The sequence below is a fragment of the Hippopotamus amphibius genome, chromosome 5 (assembly GCF_030028045.1).
Source record: "Hippopotamus amphibius kiboko isolate mHipAmp2 chromosome 5, mHipAmp2.hap2, whole genome shotgun sequence".
Lineage (NCBI taxonomy): Eukaryota > Metazoa > Chordata > Mammalia > Artiodactyla > Hippopotamidae > Hippopotamus > Hippopotamus amphibius.
In genome coordinates, this window is record NC_080190.1 from 15,425,437 (window position 1) to 15,447,607 (window position 22,171).

At 48.3% G+C, this 22,171-nt stretch overlaps 2 protein-coding genes across 2 annotated transcripts in view; both read left to right on the top strand.

Annotated features, from left to right (window-relative positions):
- HSPA12A (heat shock protein family A (Hsp70) member 12A) overlaps positions 1 to 10,188 on the top strand; it is a 68,995-nt gene extending 58,807 nt beyond the window's left edge. Inside the window, exons 7-12 of the mRNA XM_057737610.1 lie at positions 286 to 457; positions 4,025 to 4,111; positions 4,705 to 4,809; positions 5,548 to 5,806; positions 6,442 to 6,545; positions 7,484 to 10,188. Of these exons, the coding sequence (XP_057593593.1) occupies positions 286 to 457; positions 4,025 to 4,111; positions 4,705 to 4,809; positions 5,548 to 5,806; positions 6,442 to 6,545; positions 7,484 to 8,121 (1,365 nt within the window). The 3' untranslated portion in view covers positions 8,122 to 10,188. The remainder of the gene's footprint in view (positions 1 to 285; positions 458 to 4,024; positions 4,112 to 4,704; positions 4,810 to 5,547; positions 5,807 to 6,441; positions 6,546 to 7,483) is intronic.
- A 4,392-nt stretch (positions 10,189 to 14,580) lies between these two features.
- Positions 14,581 to 20,622, top strand: SPMIP5 (sperm microtubule inner protein 5). The gene is made up of 5 exons (XM_057734203.1): positions 14,581 to 14,635; positions 16,982 to 17,200; positions 18,587 to 18,773; positions 19,296 to 19,384; positions 20,477 to 20,622. Exons 1-5 carry the CDS (start codon positions 14,581 to 14,583, stop codon positions 20,620 to 20,622), a joined length of 696 nt encoding a protein of 231 aa, XP_057590186.1.
- The last annotated feature ends 1,549 nt before the right edge of the window (positions 20,623 to 22,171 follow it).

Here is a 22,171-nt window from a genome sequence, read left to right on the forward strand (position 1 = left end):
GCCAGGCAGGCCTCAAATGCAGGAGGCCCAGAGGCTCACAGAGCCTGGCACTTCCCAAGGGCGCTTGTATGTTTCTTTGCCCACTCTGTGATGTTCGCGTACCTGGCTTGGGGCCCAGCACCTGATCACCCCTGATTTTAGGCTCTGCAGAGGCCTTTGGAGGGAATTTCCCAAACAAGCAGAGTGTGGGTGTCCCTTCCTTGGGGGTGTCAGCCCAAGGCATGGGTGTCCTTGAAGCGGTCCTGCCAGGGAGCCTGGGTCCCAGCCTTGCCTTCTGTCTTCCAGGCAGGCCTGGCCTCCCCCGAGAACTCGGAGCAGCTCATCATTGCCTTGGAGCCCGAGGCAGCCTCCATCTACTGCCGGAAGCTGCGGCTGCACCAGATGATTGAGCTGAGCAGCAAGGCTGCGGTCAATGGGCACAGCTCCAGTGACACAGTAGGAGCTGGGTTTGCACAGGGTACCTCCTGCTCTCTCTCTCCCCCTCCCCACTGTCTCCCCTCCAGCCCCCTGCATGGTTCTCTGCCTCAGAGTTTTAAAGGCACTCAGTGCTGTCGTGAGAAATCAGGATGCTTCTGGAGGAGGCTGGCCTTAAGTACCTCTGTGCTCAGCCTTCCTTACTGGCCCCTCCAAGGACCCACGTAAACTCAGCAGTGGTTACCCTAGTTCATCACCCACCCAAGTGCCTTCGGGGAGGGCACGTCTCTCCAAGAACCTTAGGGCAGCCTGAGAGTGGCTCTCGGCCTTGCATTTTACTAGGCATTTAATCTCTCCGGTCTATTAACTGATTCTTAATCTAATCTCACTTGCTGGTTATTAATTCCTCCATTAAGACTGTTGATTTATTGCTGACTCACTTATTGGGGACGCTTTGTGTGTGATGGGCTCATTATATGGTGAGAGTTGAAACTACAGATGAAAAGGGCTGACTTTTCCTGAGGGGCTGATGCTCATTTAGCTGTGGAAAGGAGCACCGCCCAGGGAGATGGGGAATGGGCATTTTAAGGGCCTTTTTCTCTTTAATATTCACCTATATGCGAGCTGCTCACAATCTTGGACCCCAGGACTGTTTCCCCTGGAACACAGGGCTCTGTAGGTCTGTCCAGGGCCATGGAGTTTGCAGACACCCTGGGTCACTCAAAGCCACGTGAGTGAGCAGGGAAGCGGATGGGAGCTCTGGAGCTAGCACTGTGCACCCCGGCTCTGAGCTCTGTGTTCGGGTGAGGGTCTCGAGGGCAGAATCCCCTGCCCCCCCCCCCCCCATTACCCAAGCACATCTCCATCCTGCCCTGGAATGACATCAGTGACGACTGTCACTGGTTGGTCCCAAGCTTTTTTTGGTCCTCATCCCAAAGCTTGTTGCTGCCCTGCCCAGGGCGCTGGACTGTGTCTCTGCACATTCGCAGGTGCGTGTTTCTGCCCAGACAGGCCTCTCTTCCTCTTCACAGAGTGACTCTGCCCCAGCAGCCACTGCTCTGCATTGTCAACCCGGGATGGAGGAGTCTGTGAACCTCAGCCACGAGACAGTGGCAAGAAGTTCACTTGTCCTCAGGCTGCTGCCTCTGCCTGCCAGGGCCATGTGTCTGCACCCTGGATCTGATTCAGCCAGAATGAATAGAAATGGGCTTCCCTCTAAGTCTCAGGCTTGACTTGCCTTTTTCTCACAATGCTTGGCCTCCCAGCATGGCAGGCTGGTCTCACTGCGAACTAAATCCAATGCATTCACGTTTTCAGTACTCTGGACCATCTCGTGATTCAAATTTCCTTCCTCATTATTGTAACTGGGAAAAGGAGGAGTGACTGGGCTCTGTATTTCACATGCTGATTCTTACTCAGTTGTTCATAAACAGAAGCTCATGTCAGGATTAGCTAATTCAACACAGCATTCCTTGACACTTCTTAAGTATAACATTCCCATTTGAGGGGGAAATGTTTCTGAAGGTTTGCCTTCCCCAAGAGCTCAGTTTTTGGTTCCTTTTCCTTTTATGTATCCTCTCTACCCCCACACTGCCCCGTGTCTGTGTCCTGTGCCCTGTGGGATTTGCTGGTGTTTCCTCTGCTCAGAGGGGTGTCTTTGGTTTTTGAAATCCTCAAATTGTTGGCCATCACCCCTCAGAGGGGCAGTGATGCAGGGGTTCTGTCTCAGCCTTGCTTTATGGTGAGAACCTGTCTCCCAATAGGGCAGAGTGCTGTGTGCGGAGGCCTGGCAGAGCATTTAACCAGGGCTACCCGGGATGGCATTAATACCCTGAGACCCCCTGGCTGCTCTCTGCCCTCTGATGCTCTTCCCTGATGGACGCCCAGGGGCCACCACTGAGGACACCAGAGCTGGCATTCTGCAGGGCTTGCTGTCAGTATTATTTTACTCCAGAAAGACTTAATGAGATTAATAAAGGCAGCATTTTTCACAATCTTGGGCTTAATTTGCCTGAAAAATGGGATAATTTTTTGAGAGCTCAGAATATGTTTTATTAGCCTCACTTGGCCGTTTTCTATGAGTGCCATTTTGTTAGTCATCTAGATTGTTTTAGAAGACCAATGCCCACTGCAAGGTGTGCAATTTAAGTTCATCTGGAGCTGGTGTTGGGTGCAGGAGAGAAGCCCCGAGTTTGGGGATCCCTCCCAGGCCTGCGGGAACTCTTTAATCAGGGGCTGGCCTCTCCACTGAAAACCAGAGCCTGAGGAACTTAAGGCTGGCCTGATGGTTGCCATTCTAATCCCCAGAGAAGATGTTGTTTTGCAAACACTGTGCTCCTTGCTGAAGGAGGCTGGAGGGTCAAGGGTCCTTTATTGGATAACCAGCAACAGATGGATTTGAAGGGCTTAGGGCCTAAAAAATTGGTGGGGGGCACTTGTGGAATGGAGCAGCAGAGTAGGGGACAGAGCCTTTGCCTATAAACCCAGCATTACTCTACATTGTGCATTGTAGCCATCATTTGTTGAGTTCCCAGTCTCATACTTGGTGCTTTGCCTTCCTTATCACCTACTGTGTGCCTGGTGTCACAGGGGGTGCTGAGGATAAATCAGAGGACCGGTCCCTGTCCTGCCTGTGAGGAACTTAGGCCAAGTATCATTATCCCCATTTTATGGATGAGGAAACTGAGGCCCAGAGGGGTTAAGTGATTTGCCCAAATTCCCAGCGTGCCTGTGCTCTGCTGTTCCCAGGCTCCCTCTCACAGCACCTGCCCCACCTGTTAACATTCGTATTCTGCTTTTTCAGACTTCACTCTAAATTGTTAAATCTCAAAGGCAGGGGGGTCCGTGGTCTGAGGGTTAATTTCAGGCTGCAAGACAGAGTCGTGGGAACGCCAAGTCCCTTGACCTCCCTGACCTGGTTTCCTTGTCTGAACACAGGACGATGATTTGTGCCCAGTCCGCCTCACGGGGCTGTAGGGAGGCCTGCGGGTGATGAAATACCCATGCAAGGCATCTAAACACCCCCAGCCACCCCCCAGGTTGTGCGGCGGTGTGCAGGGAAAAGGTGGCGCCGGCTTTGCTAGGTTCAGCCGTGCCACCTTGTGGCTGAAGAGCATATCGACTTCAACAGGGTCTGGAAAGGCCTTCTGGCCCGTTTATCCAGGATCCAGATTAGGAAAACATACCCCACATTCCTTGCATCAGACGAAGTTCTTTGATGTGGAATTATTTAACCAAGAGCACTGCAGGCTGCTTGGCAGACAGCTACCTCCTTGGGGCAGCAAAGCCAGGAAATTGGCCTATTGTATTCCCATTCCCCTGCAAGTGTCTCTGGAGGAAGGGAATCTCATCAGGGTGAGCTTCTCAGCAGCGCACTGGTCAAAGCTGCCAGGCAGATGAATAGATGAAGGCTGGTGCAAATAGTTACTTGCTCTGGGAGAGATGGCTTTTGTCATCCCCTAAGTCGTATTTACGTAATCATTTTGATCAAGTATCACCAAATGTTTTGTTCCTAAACCTCCCATGCTCTTTTACCTCCACTGACTGCAGATGACTGCTGGCTCTTTCATGCTTTCTTACCCGTCGTTATTTTCTTTCTGTTGGCCACTAGCTAAGGAACACGTACGACGCAATCGGCAGAGTCGGACCTTTTTGGTGGAGAATGTCATAGGAGAAATCTGGTCCGAGCTGCAGGAAGGTAGTGTCCTCGAATGTCCTTTGCCCCTGCTGGATGTTTTTCTTTTCTTTCTTTCTTTTTTTTTTTTTGGTGCTGCTGGCAAAAATGCATTCCTATTTGTTCCTCTTGCACTTCTGGAAAATGTTCCAAATCAGGTGGTTTTACAGACCACTCGCCCTGGGAGAGCTCTTTTTGGAGCTGTAATTTTGCATGTTTTAAAACCATATAGGCTCTTCAGAAGAAAAGTAGGAATTGGAACTCACCAGTTCCAGAGTGACTCTTGAGCTAAACAGCAGGTCATTTGATGGTGCTATTAACTTGGCAGGAAGTGCTCCTCTTGTACGTGCCAGGTATGCAGTAGTGCATGACATGAATGCTGTAGTCCTGAAGATTCTCTCATCTGCGTTCACCATTCATGCTAACCGGTACTTCTGGGCAGACGTTATCTTATTCTCTTTAGTCATGATTAACTCGCTGTGCGGCTAATTAGCAAAACCATTGTACTAATGAGCGTTGATGGCCCTTAGCTGGGTACACAAAGTCGTCACCCTCCAGCTTGTTCCAGGACACGGTGGACAAGTGGTCTATACCAAGGATGGCTGTTTTTGTACCAGGTGACAAGTATGTGGTGGTGGACAGTGGCGGTGGCACCGTAGACCTGACAGTCCATCAGATACGGTTACCGGAGGGGCACCTTAAAGAACTGTACAAAGCAACAGGTAAGCCTGAGAAAATGAGAAAAATGGCTAATTTTCTCACACCTGAGCTGTTATACTCATTTCAGATTTCTCTCAGCCTCTCATTCTTTCAATGCCACCAACATGTGGGATTATAGGCAGTAGAGGATATGGCTATGTGAAACTAGAGAGCAAAATGCAGTTAAATGGCCTTCAAAACATAAGCCATCATAACTTAGGTTTGGGCATAAAGTGAGCCTGTTTTAGATCCCGGCCACGATCGTCACCTGTGACTTGGTCCTATGGTTAAGCTTTCTAGGGAGGTCTTGGGACACCCAGTCTTGGATCAAGATTACCAAACGGAAGAACATGCTCTTCTTGGTGGAGCGAGGATAAGTAATTAGTAGATCACAGGGACTAAAGGAGATCTGCTGGTTTTCCAGACACTGTCCTTGGATTTCTTGGGTGGGAATGCCATGATGCTCCTACTTAATTAAATGTACTCACTTTATGTAAACCGTAATTGATTTTAAACCAATTATTGATGAGTGATTTCTGTAGGAAAGTTTCTCCGCGTGGAAGGAGAAGAACCTAAGGGTTTTAAAGTGTAAGGAAAAACACATAGCTGCGGTCTGCTGGCTAAGCGGGTCCAAGTTTGTGATACTGTCTTTGAGCAGAACCAGGGCGGGGAGGGGGGGCAAGGGAGGCTGCTTCTCAGACTTCAGATTCGGTCTCTGGCCGTTGTTAACATGGCGATCTCCCACTGTGTCCTTAACTCAGGTGGGCCCTATGGATCCTTAGGAGTAGATTATGAATTCGAAAAGCTTCTGTGTAAAATATTCGGAGAGGATTTTATCGAGCAATTCAAAATCAAGCGTCCTGCGGCCTGGGTTGACTTAATGATTGCATTTGAGTCTCGCAAAAGGGCGGCTGCCCCGGACCGAACGAACCCACTGAACATCACCCTGCCCTTCTCCTTCATTGACTACTACAAGAAGTTCCGTGGGCACAGCGTGGAGCACGCCTTGAGGAAGAGCAAGTGAGTTAGGCTTACATGTGGCTCAGGACGTTCTAGGAGAAGAAGGGGGTGTGAACTCAGTTCCAATCCTACACACTTGCTGTGTGACCTTGGTCAAGGGACAACTTTTTTGTTCCTTAGTTTTTTCATCTGGAAAATGGGCGTGATAATTCCACTTCAAAGAATTGTGAGGATGAGATGAATTCGTATATGCTTAGCACAGTGCCTGGGACCTGGAAAGTACTATCTATGTGTTAGCTATGATTATGCACTAAAAAGATAAGCTGTATGAAAGCAGGGAGGTTTGGCCCCTGCTTTGGCCCCAGTGTCTACAATAGAACCTGGTGCATAGGTAGTAGGTGCTTAGTAAATATTTGTTGAATGAATTATTTATCTCCCGGTCTTTTGCATTAGACTTTGGCTTCCACTATCCCAGGGGAAGGCTGGCCACAGCCCAAAGCAAAGAGAGACAGAAGAGGTTATGCCTTACCTTTTAAGCTTCTAAGAGTCTAGATCCTGAGGGTATTTCTAAGGGTCTTTGGACTTTCAAACCCCCTTCTGCCCCCTCGGATGTGACAGCCATTCTGTCTATGCAGATTAGCCTGCGTATCCTTTATACACTCACCGCTCATTCTCTCTCTGCCATGCCTCTACAGTGTGGATTTTGTGAAGTGGTCCTCTCAGGGGATGCTGAGGATGAGTCCAGATGCCATGAATGCCCTTTTTAAGCCAACCATCGACAGCATCATTGAGCATCTCCGTAAGTGATCCGCCAGGGCTCAGCCATTCAGTGGGGCAGAGCCAAGAATGGGGACCGATGTTTCCAGCATCACCAACTAGCATATGTGAAGTCAGGATGGCAGGGGGTCCGAGGCTTGGAGCTATAGGCCAGGGTCCCGGTAGGAGTGGGCAGAGCCTGGGCATGTATGAGGGCGGTTGCTGGGCACTGGCTGTGGATCCCTGGCCGCAGGTACTGCAAAGCAGCCCAGAACCTGTCCTCACCTGGGCTTCCATTTGGCTTCAAAAGTCAGACAGCTGGGAGACCTAAAGCAATATTACCATCGAGTGACAGGCCTTAGGGAATGGCTGGTCTTTCTTTATCAGAACAAATTGGAAACCACAACATCTGCGGGGGAGGAGGAACTGTCGTGTAAACCGAAGAAAGTTCTCCCACAAGAGAGCAAACAGAATCTGGCCTTGCAGCTAACCTGCTCCCTCAGGGGCCCCCACCCAAGGACACACAAGAGACTCACCAGGGGCCTCCTTCAGTATCCAAGCCCTCCACCCACTTCCCACCGGGCACCTACACAATCAGAACTCCTAGGGGTGGGATGGGAATTTTATGAAAACCAGAGAATAATATTGATAACAGCCTGCCTTGACTTACTTAACAGAACCTCCGGTTTGGAGAGGGCAAGGGGTATTCATTTACAGGTAACTAAGAACAACATAAACCGATCACCATCTAGCTGTTAAAATGGGTTTCTATTTAGCAGTAGCTTTGGTTCTTATTCCTGAGCATACTGAGGTGCAAACCTCCTTTCTTTAAAAGATCTGCTCTACAAAAATATTCTGTTCAACGAATTCAGCTGTCCTCCAGCTGGCCCAGAGGGCTTTGTCCTTTCTCTACCTTCTCAGGCCACCCAGCCCCCCTTGGCTTTTGGTGACAGGTCACTGCCCCTCCCTCGTCTCTTTCAGGGGACCTGTTTCAGAAGCCCGAGGTGTCCGCGGTCAAGTTCCTCTTCCTGGTGGGCGGCTTCGCCGAGGCGCCCCTCCTGCAGCAGGCGGTGCAGGCTGCCTTCAGCGACCAGTGCCGTATCATCATCCCCCAGGACGTGGGCCTCACCATCCTCAAGGGCGCCGTCCTCTTCGGCCTGGACCCCGCGGTCATCAAGGTGCGCCGGTCCCCGCTCACTTACGGGGTGGGCGTGCTGAACCGCTACGTGGAGGGCAAGCACCCGCCGGAGAAGCTGCTGGTGAAGGACGGCACTCGCTGGTGCACCGACGTCTTCGACAAGTTCATCTCCGCCGACCAGTCCGTGGCCCTGGGCGAGCTGGTCAAGCGCAGCTACACGCCGGCCAAGCCCTCCCAGCTGGTCATTGTCATCAACATCTACAGCTCTGAGCTCGACAACGTGAGCTTCATCACCGACCCCGGGGTGAAGAAGTGCGGCACGCTGCGCCTCGACCTCACGGGGACCAGCGGCACCAACGTGCCCGCCCGCAGGGAGATCCAGACCCTCATGCAGTTCGGGGACACCGAGATCAAGGCCACGGCCGTTGATATAGCCACCTCCAAGAGTGTCAAGGTGGGGATCGACTTCTTAAATTACTAACCGGCCCTTGGCACCGCCTGCCCCCCTGGACTCGGCTCACCTGCATCTGCTGACCTCAACCTTGACCGTTCTTTCCCTGCCCTTGATCCCTGCCATCACCCGTGGGAATTTCAGCAGGGACGATGAAAACAGCCAGGGCTGGAAATAATTAGGGATTTTTGAGGGCGCCCTGGAGTCAGAAAAACTGTTGGCAGTGAATATGGAGGTTGCGGAATAAGAAATCTGAGACTCCCAGAAGAGCAGCTAGTGTTCATAGGTACAAAGTGGTGAAACACCCGCCAACAAGGGAATCAGTACGTTTCTGCAGCAGTGGTTGGGCTTGGGTTGAACAGCTCTCCCTTAAGTAGAACTTAGGATGCCCTATCGCGATCTTTCCAGATATGAAATAAGATCTTTGAGCCAGAAGGAGATTCTTCATCTCCCTGAGATTTTTCTTTTGACGTATTTTGGATGGCAGTCAATATAAAATGCCACCCATCTGCAGTTGATTTCTTTTCATCATCGTGTGATTAAAAGTGGTGATTCAGTGGGGACTTGGAGGGTTTTTAGCTGGAGAAGACTGCCTATACTGGGCACTATTTTAGGGTCTCATAATTTAAATTCCACATAGGTTCAATGAAGAATAACGTAGCCTCAGCTAATCCGCTAGGGTTTGTGAGTGGGAGAGCCGACACCTCAGCTTTTCAGCAGGTAAAAACTTGCTTGCAGGGAGATGGATATTGAGCTACTGACATATCCCAAGGTATATGCTGTGAGAGAACTCCCCAAAGGCCAAAGCCTGATTTCTGAATTTATAAGTAATTCGAGTTAACCTGAGGCGGATTCTCTGTGCGAAAGTGAAGTTGCAGTTTGCTTTGTTCACACCACCCAGCCCAGGAGTCCGGAACAGTTCCTCCCCTTGACAAGCATATTTTAAACTAACTCCCTTCTCCCCACTGACCCTCATCTCTCTAAGAGTTTTGGTCATTGATTTCCACATTTTGAAAAGAATACATTGGTGATACATGGGCAGAGGATCTGTTCTACGACACGTTGTGTTAAAATCTTCAGTTTTTAAACTAGAACGGAAGATTCTATCTAAAGGTGTTCAGAGATTGGTACTTGATAAATGAAGCGGGGTTTTTTCAAAGCAGATCTGCAGGTCTCCTGCCCAAGAACTGCCTGAGTGTGTCTTAAAAACAGTTTATGAACTCAAGTCTTAGAGAGGGGAACCAGAATCTGCAATTTTTAGTAAATGCCACAGGGGTCTGTGGTTCAGTGGGAATTGGAAAACTCCTAACTTTAGGGTTTTCGAAAGGTAGGGCAGAGACCAGAGCCTGTAGCCTCCAGTTGGGTTCCCTTAGGGAGAAAGTCTACAAGTGAAGAACCATGATCCCATACATTGCCCTCTTGTGAGTGGGGCTGGGGCTCCACCTGGCTTGGAGATGGCACTTTTAACCTTCACAGGAAGGGCCTGGGGAGGAAAAAGATTGGAAGAAAGGCAGCAGAAGAATGGGACTAAGGAGTCAACTGGTGTGTGTGCCAGCTCTCCGTCCGTCCTTCCCCACCTGCGAAGCCAGTCTTCAACAGTCGGGAGCCAACTGAGGAAAAGAATCAAGAACCTGACTCACAGCCCCTGTGATCTGTTCAAAGCTGTCTTTTTCCACCTGCTGGAGTTCATCCGATTGTAAATCCCCGGAGGCATGCATAATGAATGAGGGGAGGCTGGAGGAGCCACTAACTTGGAATGCAAGTGAGATTCCCAAACCCATTATCGCAGCTCAGTATCATATGCAGATTTTCCATAGCATCTCCATTTTCATTTTAACGTGTCTTCTTCTTCACAACGCTTGCTGCAGAATTCCCTACTAGAATGTGAAACACACCAGACCACAGAACTAGGGAATACTAGCCACATACTTAACCGCGAGATTTCGCATCCAGGCACAAAGGTGTGTGCCGCTAGGGTTCTCTTGCTGCCTGCTCTGCTTCAAAAGCTAAATGTTATGGGTCTTTCTTCGGTGTTGCCAGCCATACTCTAAACAAGACTTCAATTTAGTTATAAGTAATATAATTTTATGTACATATAATATTAGAAAATTGTACAGAATCTTGATTTCTACAATGTGCTCTTGTTCAAAAAAAGGGAAAATGCTCTTTGAATTTTGTTGATGACATTCCTGCCTTTAATTTTCCATGGTTTCATTTCTTAGTTGTGCTTACTAAACATCGATTTGTACCGATGCTAAGCTGTGGACAGTGTATGCAGACTGAGCAATAGGCATAGGTGCCTAGGGTCAGAATCCTCTAAGAAATAGACTAGCTGGATTGACAGCTTCATCAGACCTTTCTACACACACATCCTTCCCAAAGGTTCACAGTTTATATTTAAAGGAGCTTAATAATGTATTGATTCTCCTGTCCCGTCTCTGAGAGCTGAACGTTCTGGTTCTGTAAGGCACGTGACTGTGCAGAAAAACCTCCAGAAACTCTGTGTCCCTGCAGGGTTGTCAATGTCTCCTTGTGGGGCAAAGCAGTCACTCTAAGGGCAAAGTGTGATATTTTCAGGACACCAGAATCCAAGGAAGGAATCACGTTGTACACATATCCAGCTTTTCTGCTGGATTAAGTGTAAGTGTGAGTGACAGAGTCCTTTTCTTGTCTAAGATAAGGCCTTTCCCATCTTGCTTTAAGGATGTCTCCTTGTCTACTATTTCTCTTAAATGAAATGGTTGAAATTTGCAACGTTGGCAAAAAGATGATGGAGAGGGGGTGATGATTTTACTGGATTTTCTTCTGGCTCCTCAGACACAGCCCTAATAGTCAGACTTCTTAGAGGGAATCCTCAAATCCATCCCACCTCCCTTCCCCCCACCTCACAGAAATATTCTAGAGTAAGAGCTCTGGATAGATATACTTGGACACATTTTCTAATCTTAGAAAGTTTCTAAAAGGCCTGTTGTCTTGACCCATTACTCAGCTGTCCCTGGCATAGTATCTGAGGCTCAAGTTTCTTAGAGGCAGAACTGTCAAAGGATTTCCTTTGTAACTACCCTTTCTGTACACAGCAGGCATTAATAAATGTTGAATGATAGACAAGTTACAGACAGACAAGAGAGGAAAGAGGAGACATACAAGCATTTTTGCAGATTGATGGCTAAGGTGAGTCCAGATTACAGAGCCTGCCCTACCCCTAGAATGTTATGTAGATCAAGTTTAGCTTTTAGAGTACAGGTCTGGTTAATTGCCAGGGTGGCAAAGAATCGCATGCACCAATATAAACAGGAGTCAAAATGCATTATTAGTCCAAGATCGAATCACACATTGTAGAGATGAAATAGCTGTGATTAAGCTGCATATTTATGCTGGGAAATGGCTTAAGTGGATGACTAGTATAAAAGTTGTTGGCCATAATGTCACATCTCTCATCTGCTTGGAATATGGAACTATATTCTAAAATAACAGCCCTTGGGGTCTTGTTCACTACAGGATAAATTCAAACCTCACAGAACTTTGCAGCAATTCACAATTTGATTGTATCTGCAAACTGTCTTCACAGATGTCTAATAAAGCAAATCTCTGGATCTCATGTGGCCCAGACTTTTTATTTTTGCACTCTGAATTTGTAAATGGATACATTACTGACCTTCCCCTCTACCCCTTCTCAGATGGAAATTGATCTTTAGGTCCTTTCCTAGGTGTTGCAAACTTTACTAACTTTCATTCCAATAAGACTGGCTCCTCTGTTCACTGGAAACCAAGCCTCCATTAACATCTGTGAACCCCTTTTCCCTTGAAGCCAAAGAAAGCAGCCTAGCCAGAGAGAAGACAGATAAGTCAGGTGACCACTGACAACTCCACTGTAACCCAAATGAGGGTCATTAAAAAAAAAAAAATCAAAAGGCCCAGGACTAATGCCTTGTCCTCTGGCATCCTAGCAGGCACACCTAGCTGGCTGCTGCATCTAGGGCCTTGGGTTTATTCCAGGCTCTATGCCTGGGTCACCCTCTAGAGTTGGCTCTAGAAGCTTCTGGGTAGTCTGAGGTGGGCCCTAGGGCCCTGAGGGAGGTGTAAATGGGTTCTTCCTAAGTGGGTATCTCCACTAGCTTTCATCTGAAGTTCAGTTCCCATGAGGAGAGCTGGGGAAGGCTGGGAGGTGCAGTCAAACAAACATATATTGGAAAGTAGGACCAGCAGGCAGTCTGACAGCAGTTTCCTCATCTGTAGGGAGCAGCTGGGACTAGCAGTCTGTAGAGGCCACTCAGTTGCCGGATCTGGGTCACACAGTGGGCATCTTGGTTTTGTCACCCTAAAAAAAAAGATGCACAACTTGAGAGTTGCAGGTTAAGTTTTATTTGGGGGTAAAATGAGGACTATAGCTCTGGAGACAGCATTTCAGATAGCTCTGAGAAACTGCTCCAAAGAGGTAGGCGGGATGGTCATTCTATGTGTGATTTTGGTGAAGGGGGAGTCCATGCAATCAAGCACATATTTTTGGCAGAAGGTTGCTGCTAGTCTTGTGAAGGTTACTGCTAGTCACGAGGCGCAGACATCACCATGAAGGATTTTAGTGCTTTTCTAGATACAAACAGATACAAGAATTGGGCTCATATTTCAGCTCCTGAAAATATCTATCTGTTCTGCCAGTTTTTCCCAGAGCACAGAGTACCTCATTTCTGCTCTCCACCCTGACCTCCTTTCAGGGGGTGTTGAAAGTCAGCAGCGGCAGCAGCACCTGATTTAATCCTTGTAGGTGGCAAGTACCCATGGCAAATGCCAATTTGTAGCCGACAGTTTCAATCCAACTGAGCTGAGATGAAAGCTCCACTCCCATAAAATGAGTATGGTTAGAAGGAGTACAGTTCTCCGCCCTCCCCCCGCCCTCCCCCCAACCAGCATCCTTCATTTTGCTGCGTTGTCCCTTTCTGCCTGGTTACCTGTCCTGGCCACTCGGAGATTCTCCTAATAAGAGACATGAGGCTAGGAGGGCAATCATGTGAGAAGCCCAGGGGAAGGCGCCTGGCACACAGGCCTCTGCTCCTCTCCCAGGCTTCTTCCCCAACGCCTGCCAAGGCCTATTCCCTCCAACCCTCTCTTCCCAGCCCAGGCCTCTTCAGTGTCTACATCAGAAAAGGCGGCTTCGACCCGGATCCCTTCGTGTACCCCTCTCCCCAGTTTCCAAACCCAGAGGGGCCTCGGCCTAGGGGAGATCATGTACCCAGAATAGAGAGCAGCTTCCGAAGCAAAGTATTTGCTGGTCAAATCCCTGGATTTCACCCCACGGGTCGAAGAAGCTGAGCGAGTTCACTCGGGCTCACCAGCCTGCTCCCTCCCGCTCCCGTAGGGCGGCCAAAAGGTGAGGAAGTGGGGAGGGGTGCAGGCTGGGGGTCCGACTCCGCCCCTTTCTTCTCTCCCCCCCCCCCCCATCCCGCGCCCGCGGGCGAGGTAAGCACACAAAGGCTGGGAGGCCGGGAGGCTGGGTGAAGGCAAGGCGAGGGCAGGAGGTCCCGTGGGGGATGGGTCCAGGCCGTCCCAGGTGAGGAACAGCGAGTGGGGCAGGGGGAGGCAGGGGCGGGGTGGGGGCCGTTTCCGCGCTTTCTTACCGGCTCCCGGGCCCCACCCCCAGCACATCTCCTCTCCACGCTCTTCCCTTCCGCTTCTAGGCCGGGTCTGCAGCTGCCCCAGCCGGCCACCCACCCGTCCAGGTCGCCGCCCCCTCCCCAGAGGCACACTTTTGGGCAACATAATCCTTCCCCCAGAGTTTAGACGTCTTCTGGTCATACGTCCTTGGACACAGGAACCTTCAAACAAGTTACTTAACCTCTCTGTGCCTTATTTTACCATCTGTATAATAGGGACTCAAGTAGGAATTAACCTTTAGGGCAACTGTTAGTATTTAACAAGAATGCAGTCCCGTCTTCAGCCGTGTAGTAGCAGGTGTTCTTTAAATGTATGAACTGTTTAAAAAATCCCCATCACTGCTGAGTAAACCGGGTCTGAGGCCCTCCCCTCCGACCCTGAGGCCACTTGTCCTGGCCACTAGGGCATCACTTTTGAGAGATGACCTGGCTTGGCAGGGTAGGACTTGGAACCATCACAACAGATGCTAGATGCAGGACCCGGCGCATTTTTGGGGGGACCACAGGCCATCCCAGAAGGGGGAGGTGGTCTGGCTCAGGAGGCAGCATCCATGTGAACTGATGCTGTGTGGTTCACGCCCCCCCCACTCCCCATCTTGGATTCCATGCCAGCCTTTGCAACTTCTGATCCTTTCTAGCCACAGTTTAATTTTTTTGTGTCCTGTACATTGGATGTTTAGCAGCATCCTTGGCTAATGGTGGTGCTTTCTGTCTGTCCTAATCCCCTGGCAAGGTTTTCGACTCCCAAGGGCTCTAGCACATGCTCAGGGAGTTCTCCAGGTAGGGACTTATGATGCAACAACTTCATTCCCTCTTCCCTTCATTAGCAGAGAGCAAAATCATGGAGTCTTCCAAGACCTTCATGAGACACCTGCCGATCACACCAGGCTACAGTGGTAAGTGGTGATGTGCCCTGCAGGGGGACCACGGTCCTGATCACTGTCCCTGCCTTGCGCCACTGTCCCTGTCCGACCTGCGTATCGGACGAGTACAGGCGCTTTAGCTTTTAAGAAATTTGTTGAAAGTGCTCTATTGCTGAAGATAGCAGATAACTGGGTTCTGATAAGTGGAGAGATACAGTCTAGGCCAAATCTCCCAGGACATGGCCTGGTATGCAAGAAGCACTTAACTCGTGTCTGTTATATGCATGTAGACTGGGAGAGACAAAGTGAATAAGCTGAGGCTCTGACCTTCTTCCCAAGTTTCACTGTTCTCATGCACTAGGGCTGTCCTTATGGTCCCATTTCTTCCTGTGTCCCCTGGAGAGAGGGTGACCGACTACTCTGGTTTGCTGGGAATGGTCCCAGTTTTAGCACTAAAAGTCCTGCATCCCAGGAAGCCCCTCAGTCCTTGGCAAACCAGGACAACTGGTCACTCTACATAAAGGCTTCCCCTCCTCAGGTTTCTGGGCTACTGAGAATTTAGTAAGTCACATCCTTGTGGGTGACAAACCCAGTGGTCCCCATAGGCTCTCCGCTTTCACATACCGGTTTGCTTAGGAGGGGAGATGCATGGAGAGTGTTACAAGGTTGCCCATCTTCACCCTGGTCCTACAGGTTGGTTAAGAGAATAGGCTTTGAGTTCTAATAAACTGAGATTCCAATCTCTGCCTGGCCATTATCTATGCTATTGTAAGTAAGTTACTTACCCCTCTATGGTAAATAGATATTTCTATAAAATGGTTGTATTAGCTTCCTAGGGCTGCTGTGTAAAACAACAGGTATTGATGCTTTCACAGTTCCGGAGGCCAGGAGTCTGAAATCAGGCGTTGGCAGGGCCATGTTCCCTCCGATGGCCCCTGGACCACGTTCCTTGGCTTGCGGTGGCATCACTCCAGTCTCTGTCCCCACCTTCACATGGCTGTTCATGTGGCCTTCTGCTCAGTGTCTTTGTGTCTGTGTCTCTCAAACTTCCCTCTCCTTTCTCTCATAAGGACACCAGGCTCTGGATTTGGAGCTCACCCTAAATCCATGATGATCTCATTTCCAAATCCTTAATCACATCTGCAAAGACCCTATTTCCAGCTAAGTTCACATTCACAGGTACTAGGGGCTAGAACTTGGGTAGATCTATTAACTCAACCCACTATATGGGGTAGTGATAGATTCCTCATAGGATTGTTCTGAGGATGAAAGGAGCCAGCATATATAACATCTTTAAATATCTTGTTCCTTAGCAAGACTCAGTAAAGGTAGCTTGTATTCCTGTGTGTGTGTGTTTGTGTGTGTGTGTGTGTGTGTGTGTGTGTGTATGCTCGCGCGTGCGCGCTTGTACGTAATCAAGTAAAATCAATGCAGATCAAAGTAGACCCTGGTGGAGAAGAAACCACTGTGACTGGACCCCTAGGTTTCTATTCCTCCACGATGTTAGCATATCTTTTAATCATCCAAAGATTGGGGAGACCGGATAGTGGGTGGAAGACTTCCAACACTGTCAAGGATTCTTCCAGAGGAGGTTTCTTGTAGGTGCAGAGGGTGAGCGTTGCTGCTTTCAGCTCTGGGGCCAGGTCTTCTTACCTGGGGACAAGGGCAAAAATGTTGGGCTTCAATAATGAGATGTACTTATTTATTCATTTATTTATTTATTGGTAGTTTAAAGTTGTCTTAACCAGTTTTTCCTCCTTTGTTCTTTTTAAAACTGGTCTTATTATGACAACATTATAGTACCTAGGACTCAGCATCCAGTTTAAATAAAGAGTTGTGTTTTACCCACACTAATTGTAATGATTACATGTTATTTTGTGGGAAATGGTGAAAAATTGTGCTTGGGGTGGGTCTCCCAGATAATGAATTTACCTTTTTGTGTCTCTGCTTTTAATAAGCCAGCAATTTCTCGATGGTCCGACAAGAAAGATCCCAAATTGCATTTGGGAAGTGTCAAGGAAAATAAGCTTTCTCTCTAAAAAGATGAATAATTTCAATTACTCCTCAGACTATCATTTTGGTCCATGAAATGCTTTCCCCATTTGCCATTCGGGCTGACATTGGGGGCTTTGCTATCAAAGAATATTACCGTCATCGCCTTTGTTGAAACGGGCCTTCCCTCCCGGCTCCAAGGTCATTTTTTGTGGCCTTGGGAGGGCCCAGCCGCAGTGCAAACAGCCCAGCTTGTATTAATGGCCTTTGGGAAAATGCAGTGTTGTTGGCTGGGGAAGAAATGGCAAGGGGTGGGCTGTGATGCTGGGGGATTTGGGGAGGTTCTGAACCCCTGGCTGAAGGTTGTGATTCCCTTGGCTCTTGCAGGCTTTGTGCCCTACTTTGGCTGCCAGGGCACCTCCAGCGAGGACAACATGTCCCACTGTCTGAAAGTCTTCCAGGAGAACACACAGCGGTATAAAGACCAGCTGGAGGAATTTCGCCGCTCGGTGGCCACTGCCCCGAAATTGAAGCCCATCTGCTTGGAGGAGACAGTCCTGCGGACGCTGCACCAGTACTACTGGCAATACCACCCCTTGAGTCTGGGTACCGTCTCCCAGAAACCAGCCTCCCTTTACCCTGGCCTCAAAGGCAGGGCCTGGCCAGCTTGCTGAGTTGCCATCCAGGGCACAGGGTCCAGCACAGTTCCAGGTCCCCAGGCCTCTGTACAAAATGGAGAGACTCAGTTTCTTAAAAGGAGAAGCATTTCCAAGGGAGAGGGAGACAGGTGGGGAAGAGGGTGCTGGGTACTAAGCTCCCTGGGCAATCACCACAGAAGTTCAGATAGCAGCCATTGTCTCAGCAGGGACCACTTTTTAGTTGCTTTCTTTGTGCCGGGCACCGTTATTTCATTAACCACCTATGACGACCCTATGAATTTGATACTGTTATTCCCACTTTAGAGCAGTGTCCGTTGTCTGAGGTCAGACCTGGGTTTGAACCCAGCTCCTCCAGGTGCTAGCTGGGCAGGAAAGGGTTTTGCACTGAATAACAGTCACAATAACGGTGACAAAAACGACTGATGTTATAATTGTATAACGTTAATAATCACAGCAATGATGTATCCTAGACTATTTTTAAGGTCTAAAGGCTGATAAGAAAAGTAATGGACTGATCACCTTTATTATTATTACTGTAATTGGGGACTTTTCAAGAATACATGCTAACTCACATGGTTGCGCTTTACAAATTTCCAAGCCATTACAAGGAACATCCGCCTAAGAGTTTGTGATTTAACCCAGCACTGTGACTATTTGCTGTGTGACCTAGGGCAGGTTGCTTCCCCTCTCTGGGCTACAGTTCCTTCATCATCCAAGGCTGGGAGGGATAGACTGGACACTCCCTAGGGTGCCTTCCAGTTTTTAGGTTCTGGGACTCAGTGACCTAATTCAATTCTTACAGCAACTGAAGGGCAGTTATCTTTCATCTCACAACTGTGAACTTGCCTAAGGTCAGCCGGCCAGGCAGCCAGAACAGAGTCTGATATACTTTGTTCTGACTTGTGTGCTTCTCTTGATTCCCTTATTTAAGTTGTCAAAGAGTGATGTCAGAGGCTTTTTTTTTTTTTTTTTTTTGGCTGTTTAAGAGCAAGAACTTGGGAATGGGAGAGACGTGGGTCTGAATCCCAGCCCTATCACTTCCTTCCTATGTGACCTTTCTTAACCTCTCTAAGGTCTCAGTGTCCTTCTCCACAAAGTGTAGGTAATAATGGCACCATCTTCTTCCAGTTTGTAAGACAATGAAATGAGAGCCTGTGTAAAGCCCCCCAAGTGCTGGCACAGAGGATCAACCAACCAGTGGTAGCCACCCTCATCACATCTAGGGGCCTAGGGCTTTCCCCGAGGCTGACTGTTTTGGTGCCAGCTTGCTTGGGAGCACTGCTCACTGTGTGGCTTCTCAAAGCCCTCAGGAAGCATGGCATCTTTTTTACAGAATGCAAGTACATAAAGAAACCTCTCCAGGAGCCCCCCATCCCCGGCTGGGCGGGCTACCTGCCAAGAGCCAGGGTCACTGAATTAGGCTGCGCTGTGCGGTACAACGTCATGGCCAGAAACTGCTACAGGGACTTCCTGGACATCGTGGAGCAGGCCAAGAGAGCACACCTGAAACCACATGAGGAGTAAGTCTGGCTTGTAACCACAGGTAACAAGAATGAGAGCAGGAACAGATCTCAGACCAGGGGTTTCCAGATGCCCCCAGCCCAGAGCTAGGACTGTTTTCTTTGTGTGTGTCTGATTTGTTTTACAGAAGGGGCTGTGTTTGTAATTGCAGGACCTTCCAAGTAGGCAGCCACTTCCCACTCCCCACCTGCACCCCGCAAGCTCCAGAAGCCCTGCTTCTGGTCTTTGCTGGTTTGCAGGGAGAGGCTGGGAGTAAAAACCAACAGGGCCCCCTGTCCTGGCAGCAACCTAAGGCTCAAGGATGCTGAGGAAAGGGGATGGTAGGGCACTGCATGGGGGCGGGGGGAGGTGAGCGCTTGTGGCCTCAGTTTTCCCTTCTGTAAAATGGAAATGATGATCCTTTAGGATAAATTGTAAGGATCAGATATAAACATACCATGCTCATGTGGGACCTGCACAGATTATATTTATTTTTATTATTAATAAAAGGAATAACTCTATGACTTTTGTTCTTACTTTAGAATATATGGAGTTAGAGCCACACCACCTCCTCCAAAAATTTTGCTGCACGAAGGGCTGCTGCCGAAATATCCGGATTTCTCTATTCCAGGTAAGGGAGGACTTTCTTTCCTTCCTGTTTTTAACAAGGGGATGGTTTCAATTTCTCCACATCTTTGCCAACACTTTTTATTTTCTGCTTTTTTTTTTGATATTAGCCATTCTGATGGGTGTGAGGGGTATCTCTTTATCATTTTGGTTTGCATTTTCCTAATGATTAGTGAGGTTGAGCATCATTTTATGTGCTTATTTGCTGTTTATACATTTCTTTGGGTAAATGTCTATTCAAGCCCTTTGTTCATTTTTGAATCAGTTTGTTTACTTTTTTGTTGTCGAGTTTTTGGAATTCTCTGTATATTCTGGATACTAATCCCTTATCAGATATACAATTTGTGAACATTTTCTCCCATTCTGTGGGTTGCCTTTAGATTGTCTTGTACACTGTAGATGGGAATGTAAAACAGTTCCCCTGCTATGGAAAACAGTTTGTGGGTTCTTGAAACAAAATTAGAATGAACATACACCCAGCAATTCCACTTCTGGGTATACTCCTGAAAGAACTGAAAGCAGGGTCTCGTAGAGGTATTTGTACACCTGTGTTTACAGCAGTGTTTTTCATAGTAGTGTAACCCAAGTGTCCATCTAAGGATGAAGGGATAAGAAAAATGTGGTCTATATGTACAGTGGAATATTATTCAGTCTTAAAAAGGAAGGAAATTCTGACACAAGCTATGGCACAGATGAGCCCAAAGGACATTATGCTGAGAGAAAGAAGCCTAACAGAGAAGGAAACAATGTGTGATTCAATTTACATGAGGTACTTAGAGCAGCCAAAATTAAAGACAGTAAATTAGCAGTGATTGCCAGGACTGAGGGGAGGGGAGGGCATTAATTGCTTCACTGCAGTTTTACGCGAGGAAAAGAGTTACGGGGATGAATGGTACTGATGGTTGCACAACAATGCGAATGGCCTGAACTGTACACATAAAAAAAGTTCAGATGGTACGTTTTAAGTGTATTTTAATGCAATAAAAAATAGTTTCCTAATTAGAAAAAAAATAAAAAGGAGATAGGATGTTTGCAGTAGCCCCTCTGCCTCGCTGGACCACCTGCCTGCAATTTGTGGGGCTGTTTTCTCTTCCAGGTTCTAGGTGTCCTACCCTTGGAAGAGCCCTGATGGAGGACCCCAGACCTTCAGTGACGTGTGGCTGTACGCAGAGGCCAAATGTGTCGTGCAACGGGCAGATTTATCTAGAGCCACTGTCTTCAGGAAAGGATGTGGATGGGTAGAAGTGGAGGGCCTCCCAAGGAGAGGTGAATATTAAGGGCGGGCTCAGAAGCTTGCCATTCTCACACAACAGCCCCTCACACACCCCAACCGGCCCGAGGGAAATTTCATAAGGTAAGAATCCTTTTCACTGTCACCTGCACCCTGACCGGTTGGCAATAACATGTCATTCATGATAAAGGCCTTTTACTGTCGTGTGAGAATAAACAGGATACACTTCTCTGCATGCTGAAGCTTTCTGTGGATTTTTTCCAGGTTATGTTGAGCTTGATGGGTGGGGCCCGTCTCTTCCTCACCTGAGGTTACAGTGTGCACCTGAATCGGGGTCTCATTAAAGCCCTCGCCCAGCCCTCTAACGAGTCAGTCCCCATGAGCCACCTTGGGTCACATCGTGGCAGTCCCCAGCATTGGCACAGAACTGTGCCCACCCCAACCCTGGTATTTCAGAATCCCAGTCCCCAGGAAAGCCCAGCTGGCAGACACCAGCTGTAGTGGTTTTCTAGGGCTGCTGTAACAGTACCACAAACTGGGTAGTGTAAGACAGCAAAATTTACACACCGCTATTTTTAAAATAGGTAACCAACAAGGACCTGCCGTATAGCACAGGGAACGCTGCTCCTTGTTCTGTAATAACCTAAACGGGAAAAGAACTTGAAAAAGAATAGAAACATGTATATGTAGAACTGAATCATTTTGCTGCATACCTGAAATTAACACAACATTGTTAATCAACTATGCTCCAATATAGAAGAAAAAGAGAGAAAAAGAAATTTATTGTCTCATAGTTCTGGAGGCTGGAAGTCCACATTCAAGGTGTTAGCAGGACCATGCAGTCTCTGAAACCTTAGGGGAGAACCACTCTTTGCCTCTTCCCCACCTTCCAGTGGTTTGCTGTCAATCCTTGGTGATCTTGGCTGCATAATTCCAGTCTCTGTCATCATGTGACTTCCTTGTGTCTCTGTGTCTTCACATGGCTGTTTTCTAATAAGGACAGCAGTCACCCTGGATTAGGGCTCACTCTTCTGCAGTATGACCTGTCTTAACCAATTAGACCTGTAACAATCCTATTTCCAAATAAGTCACATTCTGAGGTACTGAGGATTAGGACTTCAATATATCCTTTCGGGGAGGAGGGTGGAGTGGGGCGGACACAATTCAACCCATGACATTGGCTGACCTTTTATCACTGACAGGCACTCTCTCTGACCTCACTGTGCAGCCACTGGCATGCAGAAGAAACCAAAAGCAGCTCCCGGGGCAGCGAGGCCATTGTTACCAAAAGGCTCAAAACTGCTGGGCCAAAAGATGAACCGAGCCACTCCTAGGAGTTTTTCCCAACGTGGGACTTTTCACCTGGGCTCCCTGGACTTGCAAGTTTCCGTGGGTAGAAATCAGGAGTCACATCTTTGACTCTACTAAGACAAAAGAACTGGGATGAGAAAAAAGTTACATCTTTGTTTTCACTAACCTCCAAGTGAGATATAACATTTCCTTTGTTTATGAATGTGGGCAGCAAACCACAGCTGTAACTGTCTCTTTAGCCCGATGAAA

What these genes read in the sequence shown, in the direction of transcription:
- SPMIP5 (XM_057734203.1), top strand. Translation starts at nt 14,581, where the DNA reads ATGGAGTCTTCCAAGACCTTCATGAGACACCTGCCGATCACACCAGGC. An exon ending in GATCACACCAGGCTACAGTG is followed by an intron (nt 14,636 to 16,981) that starts GTAAGTGGTGAT and finishes TGGCTCTTGCAG; the next exon opens with GCTTTGTGCCCTACTTTGGC. An exon ending in CACCTGAAACCACATGAGGA is followed by an intron (nt 18,774 to 19,295) that starts GTAAGTCTGGCT and finishes TTCTTACTTTAG; the next exon opens with AATATATGGAGTTAGAGCCA.